The sequence below is a fragment of the Pelodiscus sinensis genome, chromosome 29, assembly GCF_052426305.1.
Source record: "Pelodiscus sinensis isolate ZL-2025 chromosome 29, ASM5242630v1, whole genome shotgun sequence".
NCBI classification, from domain to species: domain Eukaryota; kingdom Metazoa; phylum Chordata; order Testudines; family Trionychidae; genus Pelodiscus; species Pelodiscus sinensis.
The window spans coordinates 2787500-2804240 of record NC_143080.1 but is presented as its reverse complement, the minus strand read 5'-3'; the positions used below and the strand labels follow the sequence as shown (position 1 = coordinate 2804240).

The 16741-nt window shown below is 49.8% G+C and overlaps 1 protein-coding gene across 1 annotated transcript in view; it reads left to right on the top strand.

Annotated features, from left to right (window-relative positions):
* The window catches only part of NPEPPS (aminopeptidase puromycin sensitive), a 70995-nt gene that overhangs the window by 10767 nt on the left and 43487 nt on the right, over positions 1–16741 (top strand). Inside the window, exon 2 of the mRNA XM_075911445.2 lies at positions 3299–3383. Coding sequence (XP_075767560.1) covers positions 3299–3383 — 85 coding nt within the window. The remainder of the gene's footprint in view (positions 1–3298; positions 3384–16741) is intronic.

Sequence of the window (16741 nt, the reverse complement as noted above, 5' to 3'; positions counted from 1 at the left end):
AGGGAAAGCTTAAGGAAACAGTTAAATTTTTACTTGTGTTTGAAGTAAAATTGAACTGGTTTTGAATTTAGAACAATTATAACTATTCTTCCTCTGAGAGCCTGGAAAACAAGTATTGTTTCCATTGAGACTTTATATGGTTGATATATCTCTAGGACGTCAACAAGCTAGTTCAAATTGGTAACACAGGAGGGGAAGCTTGTGCTTCAAAACAATAAACTTTGATCTCCCACTAGGATTGATGGAATTCTCCTCTCCAGAAAAATAAGCATGGATGGTTTGTTTGCATGATTTGTTTTGCAGGAGTGGAACGGAAGGCGGAGAAACTGGGATAGGGCTTAACCTCTCCCTCTTATTAGGCTACAGCCAGTAGCAAGGTATTAGACAGAAAGGTTGGTCTGTTCTAGGGGTGTAAGCGACTACTTGAGTAGTCGACTGCCTGATAAGCCTAGGTCCACCTGATGGAAGGGGATTAAAATACTAATTATATCAGCTCCAAGACCATGCGGGTGACCCATCTAACTGAACTGCAAACTGTAGTCAGAAGAAGGCCTGAGACATAAGCCCATACATCACAGGCCTGGTGTGAGGCCTAGGCAAAAGTAGTCAAGACTAGGGGTGTAAGTGAGTAGTCAAATAGTCGTCTACCCAATAAGCCTAGGCTGCCTCTGTATCGGGGGTAGGGGGACAGCACTGCAGTGATCCTGGAGCCGGCATGAGCCAGGACTGCTCAGGCCAGCTCCGGGATCTGCTCTCACTGCGGCTCTGCGGAGCGCCTCCCCTTATTGATTAATCGTGTAGTGGATACAAATGATATCCACTACATGATTAGCCAAATAACTGCTTCTTAACCTCTTTAGTCTGTTCCAGGATGTCCATTTCGGAGGGTTCTGCTGTGTATTTAACTTTGACACTCATCTCATTTCAGTTTTATTTCAAGTATTTTTCTTTTGGTTATGGTTGGATCTGTCATGAGTATTTCTCCTCCATCATTTTCTTGTACTGAATCTCCTTGATCAGCCTGATCTGTTTGAAGGGCAGCTTAATTATGTTGTACAGCTGTGTGGAGCAAGGGTGACACTTCACATATTTATAATCTTGGAAATGAATGTATTGCATCCATCAAGAGTACTTTTTGCTGCTTAACTTGATTGTATGCATGAAAACTAATGTCTACATGAGCAGAATAACTGTTCTCCAGAAAACTCACTTCTCAAGCTTATGAACTGTTTTCTATCTATTAACTTAAATACTTAGCTATTTATTAAAGGTGTTTACAAAGCACTATGAAGTTCTTTTCAATTTAAGATTTAGGTTCTGGTAAGGTAAGAATGGTTAAATGTTGACTGTTTTGCAGGGATTTTCATTGTGCCTCATCTTTAAGAATTGTCGAGGACTTGTTAAAGATGTAGTTGGTTTCTAAATATTTTTAATAGGAAGGAGGGAAGGCTGCTTTCTTTCCTGTGTGAAGGTTTTTCTATCAGTTCTGTGTAATTAAAGCATCACAAGTATACTCTGATTGTGATATTCAGTTGCTGATTTTACCTGATATTTGTGGGGCTGGCAGAGAGTAAATATTTCACATGTTAACCGTTAATCTGATTCCTATAAAAGTTTTCCAGCACTTTGTACCCTTTTGTAAAGCTGGCTGGTATTGGCAGGAGGCAAGTGAAATCTAAAAATAGTGCATCCTCATAAAGATTTGATTATGAAGTCTCCAATCAATCCTAACCTCTCCTGTATTTCTAATGAAGACACTTCTATGTGCTTAGAGCTATTCAGAGTTTTTAAAGCTAAAGACTTACTAACTTCGGTAGTTTCTGGACTTTGGGCAGCTCTTTCATGTATCATTCCATTTTTAGGATCTCAAATAGCTGAGGAATTTGGACTAGTAGGTTGACGAATAAGGGTCTTCCAATTAAGTACAATTTAGAAAAAAGTGGTTATGCTGACTAGTTTTTTCTGAAAACCAAATGGCTGTGTCGCTTGATTTAAAAAAAACAAAAAACAAAAAAAACCCACCTAACTAAGAAATTACCATTCACAATCTCAGGTTATAAACTGTTGTTTATGGAAGTAATGTTTATGGGAATGGATATAAAACCTCTTGAATTGTACATATATTGTGAAGAAAAGATTAGTTAAGTTCACTGGTCTTTGCCAGATCTAGATCATGTCACTGTAGCTGTTATATTTGTTTAGTTTCATATAACAGAAATATGTTTCTTGGTACTTTGGTAGGTTACATTGTTGGGTTATTTTATGCTCAGTGAAATTGAAAGGCAACATATCAAAGTCTGACATAAAGACTCTCTACACAATACACAGTTCTGTGAGAATGCTGCTGTAATGTGATTGAGCTAGAGCTTTTTAGTATAGTGCATTTGTTAAAATGTTTAGTTACCCCACTTAGGAAAAAAATATCTAAAGAATATTATTCCCTTTTACCTCCAGACTAAGCCAGTCACTAACTACTTAGGGTTTGGATGAAACTGCTTCTATTTGTATTCTGTGTGTTTTTTCTCTCATGGGGTTTGTACATTTTCTTCTGAATAATCGGTTACTAGCTACTGTGGGAGGTGAGCAGTTCCTAAACATTTCCAGTTTTCTTTCATCCAGAATTTTATTCATTTTTGTTACTGGGCATTCAGGCTGTTGCATCCAAGTGAAATGCTGGAGATGTGAGGCTCTTTATTACATTGGTAACCAGCCATTTTACAAATAAAACAATGTGTATACAGTCACAAGTTGTCCAAAAAGAACTTTTTAACTAGAATTGAAAGGCTGCTCTTTAGCCAATGTTCCTGTGTTGTAAAGTTCTTGTCATTTTTAAATACTATTGACAGTGTAAGGTGTTTTAGCTCATCTTCAGTAGCTATACTATCCACTTTTAGTGTAATCCATTATTGCTCATTACTAATGGGGAAAATTTCTAATTTCTGTCAGTATTTAATATTTGTGTGGGGCTAGTGCTTAGAAACCCAGGTAAAGGGCCAGAGTTCCATTAGGCTAGATTACTCTACAAATTTAATACAATTTATAATTCAGTAATATGTTTAAATGGTCTGAATGTAATGTAAATATGCATATTCTAGTGAGTGATTTTTATGGACTAAAAATAGAAGAAATGGTGGTATTTTTTCTTTGTAGCTACTTTGTTGCAATATTTCATCTGCCTCTAGACAACTCATGATGTCAGGTTAAATCCCAATACAAAGTGAATACTAAGCAAATATAGTGTTAAAGGGGAATGTGTATGAACCTTTCACGACAGTTACGGATACAACTTCTTTTGCAGGTGGGACAGGCAACCAATCAAATTGTGATGAATTGTGCTGACATCGATATTATTACAGCCTCCTATGTACCAGAGGGAGATGAAGGTAAGAACTATTCTTGATGCAGTTTGTTACATATTGCCCCTCAGTGCTTTTTGACACTGACGGTTCTGAGGATGTGAGTGAGTAGTAAGCCTAGGTTTATCAGGTAGTCGAGTCGACTTCTCTCTCCCACCGCCTTGCTGCCTCTGTATCAGAGGTAGCAAGGGGAAGCAGGAGCTGGCTTAAAAGCCGGTTCCCCTGAGCACTGTCTCTGCAGTATGGGCCCTCCTCCTTCCCCCCCCCCCCCAAATGCTGGAGGCTACCGCGAAGTACTCCTGTCCACGGTGGCCCAGGCTGGCTGTGCAGAGGCTGCTCTGGCAGTAACCCCTGTCCGGGGGTGGGGGAGAGGCTGGACCCGGCAAGAGCCAGGACTGAGCAAGCCCGGCTCATTCCCAGCTCCTATTGGATCTGGTAGCTCCTGTCGGGTCTGGTAGCTTCAGCTCTGTATTTAAATGTAGTAAAAGCCAGGTTGTCTGCACACCCAGCTCTTTCTTCATTTAAACTGCAAAGCCATAGTGGGGGTAGCTCCTGCATGCGGTAGCTCCTGGAGCCAGGAGGTAGCTCCTGGAGCCAGGACTGAGCAAGCCTTCCCTTATCGACTAATCATGTAGTCGATAAATTTTATTGACTACACAATTAGTGAATTACCCATTTCTTAACATCCTTATCGCTCATAGGGTGAGGACTGTCACAACAGTATAACTGTTGTCCCCAAACTATAGTCTAATCTGCTGTGCATAGATTTTAAGTGTGTAATCTAAGTAGATGTTCTTAATTTGATTTGCAGATTTTTCAGTGGGAGATCTAGTTCTGAAAGGGAGGAAAAATCCAGGGGGGAAATGTTGTAAATGTTAGGTAGTAATAGTCAATGTTGGGTAGTAGGTACTTTGCCAACCTTGAATAGGAAAGTGGCAAAAAAAAAAATTGGTAGATACTCCCTCTTTCCTTGTTGGCAGATCATAAGGGATGCTAGAAAGAGGTTCTTTTATTTGAGTGTTTATTTAAATGGGTGTGTGAAAGAGCTGTGATTACAAATAATTATATGCTTGTAGTGTTGGGGTGTTAATCCAGGGCAGAAGTTTAGTTTCTCTACACAGTGTTAAAGCAAAATAGTTCATTTTAATTTTGCTCCAAAAAATAAATTGGGTTGCAGCTCGAATCCTACCCTGTTGAGTTTTGGCATTTCTTCTCAAGGGATGTTGATGGTTGACTGTTCTGACACTTGGTTATCCATTTACGTAAGACCATAGATGTACTATAGTGAGACCTGGTCTTTATTGAGGCATGTGCAGTTCAACACAAACGATAAAACATGGGGTAACAGTGCATGTAGAGAGGAATGGTAGAATAAATGGTGAGATCAGTGTAGGAAAGGTGCATGGGCAAAGCAGGTTCGAAGGTGGGAACTTAGTGTATGTATGTGTGAGTGTTCCAAGCATAGGGGCAACATGGTTAGAAGACATAAATCTAAGTGGATAGAGGACACAGCAGGAGTATTTAAGAGGTCAAGATTGGAAGGAGGCAAGAACAGAAGAAAGCAGAGATTAAATTACATAAGGACTGTAACTTACAATTGATATGCAAAGGCAGGAAGCGGGTGAAGAAGTTCAAGATTACAATACTGTATGTGTAATATTTTGAAGATGGTAAGAGATGACTTCAGCAAGATATTTTAAGTAGACTGAATGGTGGAGAGAAATTATAGTAATGAAAGCATGAGATTACCTAGGTGTGGGCTGTAGGGTCCTTGATAAAGAACTGCTTCGCTTACTGAGACTGCAGTAGATTTAAGAAAAATAAGGGGAATTTAGGATATTTTAACAACTTAATAGTGAGCTCTTCTTTTTCTAATGTGAGATATGTCCTATCTCATAGCACCTTCTTTCTCAACAAATCTGCTTTCCTTGCAAATAGAGGCAGGTCTGTTGAAAAATTAATGACTAAGTTTATTACTAATTCTTGTAAGTTCTGCAGAACACAGGTACGTGGGCAGTCGTTTCAAGTGTAACTCATGCATCAACAAAACTTTAACTGCAACTGAATTTGGGGGCACACTTTTCTCTGTTACCTGAGTTTGGCCTATTTGGGGGGAAAAAAACTCAGCAGCATTTGGTCTCTGGAATCCTTATTGATGGTGATGCACAACTCATTATACATAGGACTTACCATGCGAAGGCACTGACTACTGAAATATGAGAAATCATTGTATTACTAAAAATAGTAATTGAAATTCCAACTGGTAGCTGTGAGCTTGCCACATGTACCAATGAAGATTGCACTGGAACCATGATTCTTATTTTAGATTTAGCTGGAATTGTCTACTGCAAACTCTTCTATAACCTCAGTGTTTTCTTACATGGCTGGATCATTTGTTACCTTCTAGATTCCTGGACTTATACTTTTTTGGGGTGTTTGAACCCTAATGCTTACTACATATAGCAAGCTAATTCTGGTTAAGTGGATAGTTATGCATTAGATACATTTGTTATCTGTCCAAACGAATGGCCATAATCAGCTAAATAAGTGATTCAGAAAGCAAGTTTAAGTAATTATCTTTTTAAGTAAATTCCACAGGAGTGTGTTTTATTTATATTTAATATTGGACATTAAGTGCTTAGGTTTCTCTGCAAATCTTCATTTTAAGGAGGTGTGAAATTATCTGCGGAAGTCGTAATCATTGGCTAATTATAGTTCACCTTCATTTAGCTTGGGGAGCATTTTGAATATTTCATAGATTACAAGTAACTCATTTATTAAAGACATGGATATTGAGGTGTTCGGAGGGTAGTAATCAGCAATTTCACATGCAGCATTGCAAACAGGCATAGGGTTATCTGTTAATTTTGCCAAATAATAGAGTGAGCCACTACCCTTCTGTTTTAGCATTCAGTTTTTCTGTATACAGTTTTTGAAAACATGTTGCCAGCTAACTCCTTATTTGAATTTTTGCTGCTTAATATTTGCCACTTCATCCTTTTTAGTCCCACAGGAAGTTAGAGAGTCATTAATAGGATGCAGGGCCTGATTAAGGCATTCCTAAATCCCGAGCTCCTGAAGTCATTCTGTTTACATAGAATCTCAGCTGTCATTTAAAAACAAATTAAATTTCAAGTAGTTGGGAAAAGCTTGGCAATATGCAGTGATATCTGCTTAAGTCTGCAAATAATTTGAACTGAGAGGTGCGAACCCTCTTGTGCCTTTCAGTGGGGTGTTAACTTCAAAACAAAATGCTCCAAAGGGGATACCCCCCAAGTTGATTCTTTGTATGGCCACAAGGGATCCTGGGCTGTAAAGTGTGTCTGCACTGCACATCTGACCTGGATATCTGGCATTCTGGTTACCTTGCTGTTTCCCCAGCAAAGCTTTATTCGCATTACCATTCCTTCAGTGTTTCTGCGCTAGCTAGTCTTAGGACATCCCATGATTTCTGCTGAGATGCTCAAGGATTCTTTTCCATTTAATTGTATCAGTTGTGGGAGCACCTGTCTGTCCTTTGGAAGTGAAGAGGGGGGATTGTGTGGAAGGCATGGGAGCTCTATCACTGCCTGAATGATCTTGTCTCTCCTCGCTGCAAAAGCCTTGGGCAAGCACAGGTTTCAAGTTCAATGAAGCATATGGATGAGGGTGGATAGTAGGGATGTAAAGGGTTAATCAATGGCCCAGCAGGGCTTTAGCACCTATCCATCATGGGCCCCACAGTGCTGGAGTAACCCTCTGCCCAAGATGGATGTGGAGTAGCTCCAATCCCCACAGGTTTATCGGAACTGGCAAGTCACCCATTTAGGGTGATGTTTGCTGGTTAACTTTGCACATCCCTACTTGGAACAGATTAAGTTTTGTAATTCTGTGAATATAAATCATGTTTAAAACATGGAACCTGCTGACCTCATTTAGCCATGCATTAAAACAATATTGGCTATAATAGCTACCGTATTTTCCGGCGTATAGGGCGACTGGGTGTATAAGACGACCCCCTATCTTTTTAATTAAAAGATAGGGTTTCATCTTATACCCCAGCGCCCTTCCGCCTCCTTTGCTCCCGGTGTCCCTGGTCTGCTGGAGATGGTCCCCAGCAGACCAGAGGCACCGGGAGCAAAGCCGCCAGGAGCGCCTGGGCTCCCCCCGCCGGAGCCCCTCCGCGGCTTTGAAAGCCTCGGGGGAAGCCGGCGGCTGGGCATCCCAGGCGCGCATGGGCTGCCCGCCCGCCGGAGCCCCTCCGCGGCTTTGAAAGCCTCGGGGGAAGCCGGCGGCTGGGCATCCCAGGCGCGCATGGGCTGCCCGCCCGCCGGAGCCCCTCCGCGGCTTTGAAAGCCTCGGGGGAAGCCGGCGGGGGGGCAGCCCAGGCGCGCATGGGCTGCCCCCCCTCCGGAGCCCCGCGGAGGGGCTCCGGAGGGGGGGCAGCCCATGCGCGCCTGGGATGCCCCCCCGCCGGCTTCCCCCGAGGCTTTCAAAGCCGCGGAGGGGCTCCGGCGGGCGGGCAGCCCATGCGCGCCTGGGATGCCCAGCCGCCGGCTTCCCCCGAGGCTTTCAAAGCCGCGGAGGGGCTCTGGCGGGCGGGCAGCCCATGCGCGCCTGGGATGCCCCCCCGCCGGCTTCCCCCGAGGCTTTCAAAGCCGCGGAGGGGCTCCGGCGGGCGGGCAGCCCATGCGCGCCTGGGATGCCCCCCCGCCGGCTTCCCCCGAGGCTTTCAAAGCCGCGGAGGGGCTCCGGAGGGGGGGCAGCCCATGCGCGCCTGGGATGCCCCCCCGCCGGCTTCCCCCGAGGCTTTCAAAGCCGCGGAGGGGCTCCGGAGGGGGGGCAGCCCATGCGCGCCTGGGATGCCCCCCCGCCGGCTTCCCCCGAGGCTTTCAAAGCCGCGGAGGGGCTCCGGCGGGCGGGCAGCCCATGCGCGCCTGGGATGCCCCCCCGCCGGCTTCCCCCGAGGCTTTCAAAGCCGCGGAGGGGCTCCGGAGGGGGGGCAGCCCATGCGCGCCTGGGATGCCCCCCCGCCGGCTTCCCCCGAGGCTTTCAAAGCCGCGGAGGGGCTCCGGCGGCGGGGCATCCGGCGTACAAGACGACCCCCGATTTTTGGGGGATGTTTTTTAACTTCAGAGGTCGTCTTGTACGCCGGAATATACGGTAACATAATTTTGGTAGCATTTTTTAGCCAACTTATTGTGCTGCGCTAAATAATACTTAAAAATGTTTGCGTAGAACTTCACTTAGAATTGTCATGGTTTGTGTCTTTCCACCATGGTCTTCAATTCTTTATTAAAGCCATTTTGTCATGAAACTGGTTTATATTGTGCCCAACGTGCTAGATGTTCTGCAAAGCCGAAAAGCGCAGGTCATGTCCCAAGGTATATGTGTTTAAAACCACTCAGATTACATGTTTTTTCTGCAAATATAAGTGGGTCATAATATAAATATAGTCAGAGTGGTAGGTTGCTACAGTTTTGAGCTCTGTTGGCCAAAACTGGAGGCAAACATTCCCAAATTGATTTTGGAGGGGGAAGAACGGACCAGAATATGACTATATATGCCATTATTAAGGCCCTTTGATATCTTCCAAGGGAATTTAGCTCTGGAAAAAAAACCCTAAACCTGCTTGTTACAGTTTGTGCTGTTAAACTCAGTGAAAAGATATTAAATATGTTTGCAGCAAACAGGATGTAGAATGTGTTTTGAAGGCTATTTGTGCAGCTTCTATATGAACAGTATCTGAGTTGTATATAACTCGTAAATGACCAAGGAGGTTTTTTAATTTTTAGCTCTGAAAACACCACTGAAAGTCTTGTTTTCACTAGGGAAAAACTGTATTTAATGCAACTTAGTGGAACTGTGGTAAGCCTTGTAAGGGATGTGCAGAGTAGAGCATAGGGTTTAGCTCAAACAGTTAGCATTTGTTAAATTGTCTTCTCTACCCTTGTATTTTAACACATCGTCCTCACCCCCTCCCATCTGCAAGTGTGGACAATGATGCTAATGAGTCTAGAGCAGGGGTGGAAAAAATGCAGAGCCGCGCCAGACATTTTTTTTTAGCAATTTTTGTTGGGGGGGGGGGAAGGAAAAGAACGCTGCCCCTTCAAAAGAAAACACAAGGCTTTTTGGCCACATCAGGCTCCCATATTGGGGGCCAGGGATTGTTTCTAGCGATGCAGGGGTGGCTTTGTGAGCTGTGGGGAAGGCTTCGCGAGCCGCACTTTAAGGGGGTAAGAGCCGCATGTGGCTTGCGAGCCACAGATTGGCCATCCCTGATCAAGGGGGAAGCATCTTTTACGATCACTTTGATACTGAATATGTATGAGTCTATCTTTGGCATTTGGCTATTTTTTATCTCAAATACACTAGATCAGCGTTTGCCAAACTATGGGCCGCGGCCTGGTACCGGGCCGCGGGAAAAAAATACCGGGCCTCAGCATGCCTGGTGACTGCCAGCAGGGCCGGCCTCAGGCCGATTCGGGCCCCGTGCCCCTGAACCCGGAAGTGCCAGCTGGGTCTCTTCCCCGGTTCTGCCTGGCGCCGACCCCCCCGTGTGTCCTCCCACCCCACCCCCAGAGCGTCCCTGCCGTGCGTGGCTCCTCCTCACCGCCTGCTGCTGCCCATGTGCGGCATTGCACGTGGGCGGGGAGGACGCCCGGGTTTGACGTGACGTCACGGCCCGAGATTTTAAAAGTCTTTGGAGGCACGTGGCAGGGCCACGCTGGCTCTGGCGGCCTCTGGCCCCGCAATGTGGAAGGCAGAAGGTAGGGAACGGGCTTGGGCAGAGGCGAGGAGGAGGAGGCGGCAGCGGCGGGCTTGCGTGGAGGGGGAGGAGTGGAAGGAGAAGGGGCTTGGGAGGGGAAGGTACCAAGGGACAGGGTGCAGGAGAGAGAGAGACAAATGCCAGGGGGCCAAGTGCAGACAATGAGGGTATGTCTAAAGTACATGGCTCCGTCGACGGAGCCATGTAGATTTGTTGTTTTGGCAAAGGCAAATGAAGCCGCGATTTAAATGATCGCGGCTTCATTTACATTTACATGGCTGCCGCGCTGAGCCGACAAACAGCTGATCAGCTGTTTGTCCGCTCAGCGCACTAGTCTGGACGCTCCCCTGTCGACATCAAAGCCCTTTGTCGGCAGCCCTGGTAAACCTCATCCGACGAGGAATAATGGGGCTGCCGACAAAGGGCTTTGATGTCAGCAGGGGAGCGTCCAGACTAGCGCGCTGAGCGGACAAACAGCTGATCAGCTGTTTGTCGGCTCAGCGCGGCAGCCAAGTAAATGTAAATGAAGCCGCGATCATTTAAATCGCGGCTTCCTTTGCCTTTGCCTATGTGTCTAATCTACATGCCTCTGACGACAGAGGCATGTAGTCCAGACACAGCCTGAGGGAAAGGGCAGGAGGGGAGGTGTCAGTGGGAGGGGGGACAGGGTTATGCTGGGAGAGGAGAGGAGAGGGAAAGGGCATTGGGGGCTGGAGGGGGAGGTGCTGGGAGAAGGCTTGAAAGAAGGGGTGGGCATGAGAGAGGTGGGGATGGAACAAGTGATGTGTGAGGGCACAGAGGGGCAGGAGGGGATGGGGCAGAGAGTGCTGAGGGGGTGGGTATCAGGGAAAGAGAGGACAAAGGGGGCGGGGCAGTGCGGGAAGGGGGAGGTGTGACGGCGCGTTGGGGGTTCCCCGTCTCCTGCACCCCGAAATGGCACAAACAGACTGCACCAGCCAGTGGAATTGAGGGTGGTTTATTGCTCCTCCAGCACAGCGCAGCACAGATGTAATCTGGTTACAGGAACTGGGCTAGGATGCCTCAGGCCCCCTTGAGATGGGGGAGACTGGGCCCCTAAACTCCAGCCCCTTCCCCTAGGCTCTCCTCCATGCTCTTCCACAGTCTAACTAAATTCCCTTGCAGCCCTGCCCCCGCAGTCAGGGCAGCATTCCACCTTCCTTTGTTCCTCTCCATGGGGGGTGTCTGGCCACTGGTTCAACCAGTTTGGCCTTATCTCTGCCTAGCCAGGTTTTCCCTGCTGGGTCTTGCTCCAGACAGCAGGGGTCACCACAGCCCAGCAAGTACCCCCACTACGTCACAGTTCTCCCCCCTCCGAGAGCGAACTGAGCAGGGTCACTCCGCTCGTGACCTAGGGAAGTTCGGGTCCTCTGCGTGGGAACCCGCCCTGAGGACATGGGTGCTCCCCTTGACTCAGGCCGGCCGTGGCAAGGCCCCACATGAGCTGGCTTCCCTCTGTCCACTCGCCGCCCCGCTCCAGGGCGACTGGCGCAGGCCTGTCCTCGGGGGTCACACCCACCCTTCCGCTGGCCTTGATCTCTGGCCAGGGTCTCTCGGGCTGAGGCCATGAGCCCAGCGAGCCTTCTCTGGACAGCCAGGGCGGCTTCCACCCCCGATGCTCCATCCAGGGAGGACTTCCCCTCCCATAACTCTCTCAGCAAGCCCAGAGGGTCTATCTGGGGTAGAGACCCCCAAGCCGCTTTCCTCCTGTCTTGGGCCTTCCCGCCCCTCTGGCAGGAGTCACAGGACCGGCAGTACCGCTGCACGGCTGTAAAGATTCCCGGCCAATAGAAGTGCTGGAGCAGCTTCAGCCGGGTGCTCCGGATCCCCCGGTGGCCCCCAACGGGGACATCGTGGGCCAAATACAGCAGCTTGAGGCGATACTTTCGGGGGACGACCAGCTGCCGCTGGACACCCCATGCCCTCGCCTTCCTGGGGGGGAGCCACTCACGGAACAGGAGCCCACGCTCCCGCAGGAATCTCTCCTGGCCACCTCTCCCCCGGGGCTGAGCTGCATGGAGGCCAGCCTGGTCCCTCAGCCTCTGCAAGGAGGGGTCTGCCTGCACCTCAGCCTGGAATTCAGCTGCTGAGGCAGGGATCGGGACCTGTCCCCCACCTCTGCCTAGGTCCGGAGTCCCAGCCCGGCTGGACCCCGTGTCCACTGGGATGGGACCCTGAGGACTCTGCCGGGAGTCCTTCCCTGGACCCAGGTTGTCAGCCCCCCGCTGGCTCTGGCTCCGGGTAGGGACTAGAGCCCGCTGGGATCCATGGGGCCACTCCTCTAGGTCATTCCCCATCAGCACCTCGGTGGGCAAGTGCGGGTGCACCCCCACTTCCTTGAGGCCCTCCTTGGCCCCCCATTTCAGATGCACCCTGGCTACAGGCACCTTAAACGGGGACCCGTCTATGCCCTTCAGGGTCAGCTGCGCGTGGGGTAGTATCCGCTCCGGGGCCACTATGTCGGATCGGGCCAGAGTCACCTCCGCCCCCGTGTCCCAGAAGCCCGTCACCTTCCTACCATCCACCTCCAGGGGTATGAGGCACTCGCTCCGCAGGGGCCGTCCTGCCCCCACCCGGTACACGGAGAAATCCGCCTCCTGAGAATCAGACCTCCCAGGGGAGGTGCACTGAGCATCCTTCCCCTCTCTCTGAGCTGAGGTTTGCCTGCCAGCCCCTGCCTCTGGGGCAGCCTGCCCTTCCTCCCGCCCCAGCCAGTTAACCCTGGAAAGTCCCCGGTCCCGGGACCTGGTGCACTGAGCCCTCTTGTGGCCTTTATGCCCACAGCGCTGGCAAGTTAGGCTTTGGGCTGTCTCTGTCCAGGCCCTGGCTGGTTCTCTGGGGCGCAGACGACCTGTTCCTTGGTCTCGCCCCGTAGTTGACTCCCTCCGTCGCTCAGCCGAGATCCGGTCTCTGCGCGGTTCCCTTTCTCTCCGGGACTCCCGTTCACACCCGGACCGGCTCTCCGTGAACTCATCCGCCAGCCTCCCGGCCTCCTGGGGGTTCTCTGGTCTCCGGTCCTTGAGCCACAGCCTCAGTTTGGGTGGGCACGCTTCATAGAACTGCTCCATCATGACCAGCTTGAGCAGCTCCTCTGCGGTCTGGGCTCCGACTCCAGACACCCACTTGCGGCAGTATTGCGCCAGGCGGGAGGCCAGATCCACATAGGTCTCCCGTGGCCCTTTCTGTACCCCCCGGAACTTCTTCCTGTACATCTCGGGGGTCAGCCCGAACTTGTGCAGCAGGGCCTCCTTGACTCGGTTGTAATCCCCGGGCTGTAGGTCCTCCAGCTGACTGAGCACTCCGGCCGCCTCCTGGCTCAGTGCGGGGATGAGCTCCTGCAGCCAGTCAGCTGGGGGAACCCATTGCAGTCCACAGGCCCTCTCAAAGGCACTGAGGAACCCGTCTATGTCACCCATGTCCTTCAATTGGGCCACCACGGGCCTCTCCAAGCATCTGGCAGTCCTGGGACCCTGGGGCCCATCCGCACTTGGCGCAGCCGGTGCCCCGCCGGTTCTCCGCTCTGCCATGGCCAGCTCATGCTGCCGCTGCCTCTCTCGATCTTGGCGGTCCCTTTCTCGGTCCTGGCGCTCCTTCTCTCGGTCCTGCCGGTCCCTCTCTTGGTCCTCTACTTCCAATTCCTTGATCCGCAGCTGGATCTCCAGCCGCCGCAGCTCTGCTTGGCTGGCCCCTGCCCTAGATGGGCTGCAGCTTGCAGGCCTCCTGGGGGAAGCTGTCTCATCTCTCCTGTGGGTTCCAGCGCTCCTCCCCCTCTCTGAGCCTGACACACTCTCAGGGGGGGTCTGGCTGCTTCCCCTGGGGACAAGATCCTGGCCCTGTGGCTGGTCGTTCTCTTCTAGCTGAGCAATCAGCTGGGCCTTGGTTGCTTTCTGCACAGGCAAGCCCCTCTCTCTGCACAGCCCCACCAGCTCTGCCTTCAAGAGTCGGGCGTAGGCCATCTGCCCGCTGGGCCCCTCGGTGCAGACTCACCAGTCTAGTGCTGCAGCGCCCCACGATTCCCAGGAACCGCTTCGCTCTGTCTCCAGCACGCCTGGCTCCAGGGCTCTTGCTTCTACTGCGCCTTGTCGCTCGCCGCTGGAAGCTTCATCCACGGGGTGCCGTGGATCCCACTTCTGACACCAGTGTGACGGCGCGTTGGGGGTTCCCCGTCTCCTGCACCCCGAAATGGCACAAACAGACTGCACCAGCCAGTGGAATTGAGGGTGGTTTATTGCTCCTCCAGCACAGCGCAGCACAGATGTAATCTGGTTACAGGAACTGGGCTAGGATGCCTCAGGCCCCCTTGAGATGGGGGAGACTGGGCCCCTAAACTCCAGCCCCTTCCCCTAGGCTCTCCTCCATGCTCTTCCACAGTCTAACTAAATTCCCTTGCAGCCCTGCCCCCGCAGTCAGGGCAGCATTCCACCTTCCTTTGTTCCTCTCCATGGGGGGTGTCTGGCCACTGGTTCAACCAGTTTGGCCTTATCTCTGCCTAGCCAGGTTTTCCCTGCTGGGTCTTGCTCCAGACAGCAGGGGTCACCACAGCCCAGCAAGTACCCCCACTACGTCACAGGAGGCACCAGGAGAGTGCAGGGCTAAGGGAAGGTGCAGGTGCCAGGGGATTCTAGGGTGAGGAGGAGGGGAGAGCTGGCCACCGGAAGCAGCACTGGACGGGGGAATCAGGGCAGGCTGGGGAGATTGGAGGGCTGGTGGAAGCAGGGCTGCCGGTACGAGGTTGGGGGCAGGGAGCTGGCCGGGGAAGATGGGGGCGGGAAAAGAAGTGGCCTCTGGAAGGAGGGCTGGATACAGGCAGTGGGGCTGGCCAAGGGAGATTGGGAGGAGAAGTGGACCTGGCTGCCTGGGAGGGGGTTGAGGGAAGTGGGGCTGGTCAGTGCCACAGCGGGGGGAGCATGGGGGAGGAATGAATCGGCCTGCGGGGAGTGGGACTGACCAGGCCATATTTCGATCTTGGGACGCTGCCCCTGTTCCCCCCTTGTCCCCCGCATGAGTTAGTCCAGCCTGGGGATTCTATTGTCCCCCCCACACACACTCCCCCTCAAGTAGTTGCGAACTGGCTGGCTGGTAGACACAGTCATGCAGCCTGAGCACATTTACCAGCCAGGCAGCTTGAAACTACAAACTGATATATCTAATAATAATACAACTTACCTAATGAGAAAATACCAGACATGTTATATGTCTGGTATTTTCTCAGTTTGTTTTTTATGTGTTTATATTTTTGAGCTGCAAAAAGCAGTATTGGAAAAAAAAGGGTTCCAACTAAAGTAAAAAGTTTGGGAAACCTTGGTCTAACCAGCTTTCTGTCTGTCTTACAGTCCATTTATCCAATCCATATTCCTTAACTTGCTGGCAAGAATATTGTGGGCGACCATATCAAAAGCTTTGCTAAAGCTGGCACTGGGGGGTTTTGGGAGGACCAGAAACAACTTATTTGAATATTCATAATTTGATTAATGAATATGCAAATATGCAAATGAACATTACTGGTCCTCCAAAAGTTCGTGAATGGATTTACTGGTCCCCGTGTCAAAAAGTTTGGGAATCCCTGCACTAGATTGGACATATGATCCCCGGGTCTAGACTTTTGTATTCCACGCTGATAAATTGGATTAATTGACAATCCATGGAGATACTATGCAATTTCAAGAATTACTTTTTAGAAGTGCAGTAATTTATTTAAAATGTGGAATGTTATTTATAGAAAACTAGTATTAAATATATAGTGCTCTGTATCTTGGAAATTTTGCTGGATCTTTTTTATGCCCTTTTCCAGAGAAATGGAGAACTAACAACTTCTGCATGTTTTCTCATGTTACTGGTTCAAGTGTGTATACTAGTGTGCCAAGCCCTTCAAAGTCATTAGAATGCCAAAATTGTTCTATTTCTTTCAGGAGCCTTTGCCTCCAGCTCCCTCAGAAATTTCAGCAGCCTCATGCAACATTTTCATGTTTGTTACAAGCTGGTCTCTTAAGCACTTAAAAAGTATTCTAGACAGTATTCTAAAGCTTAAGTACTCATGGGCAAGATAATCACTGATCTATTCATACTTTGCTGGGTATTAAATCTTGGTGGCTTGAATAGGCATTCTTAAAAATAGTGCAACTTAAGCCAAGTCTACCCTGGCAAGTTACAGCACAGCGAATCTGCTCCCAGTGGCTGTAACTCCTGAGGTGTCCATCCTGGAAAGACAGTAAGTGCACATTAACTCAGCAGTTGCTGTCCTCTGGATACAGCACTTAGGTGCCAGTGTGGACACTTGAATTGTTTGCTGTGTTGTGGCCTCCAGAAATGGTCCATAATTCCTCAAGACTCCTCTGTTCTTGGTTTTAAACTTGCCTGTCTGCCTGCGCATATCCTCTTTCAGTGCTCCTCTTCGGACAGCTGGCGTGCTGTGCTGTTTAGCTCAAGGCCACAGAGCAAACCATTCAGGTGGAATTCTCCTGCTAATAGAGGCAGGTGTGTGTGTGAGAGATTGCCATGCAGAGGGGCGGGGGAAGCTGACATGACAGGCTTTCCCCTTCCCCCTGCCTCAGCAGGGGCTGTTTCCTGCTGCTGTCTGAACTTACAAGGCAGCATGCTGAGATCCCCCAAAACACATAGT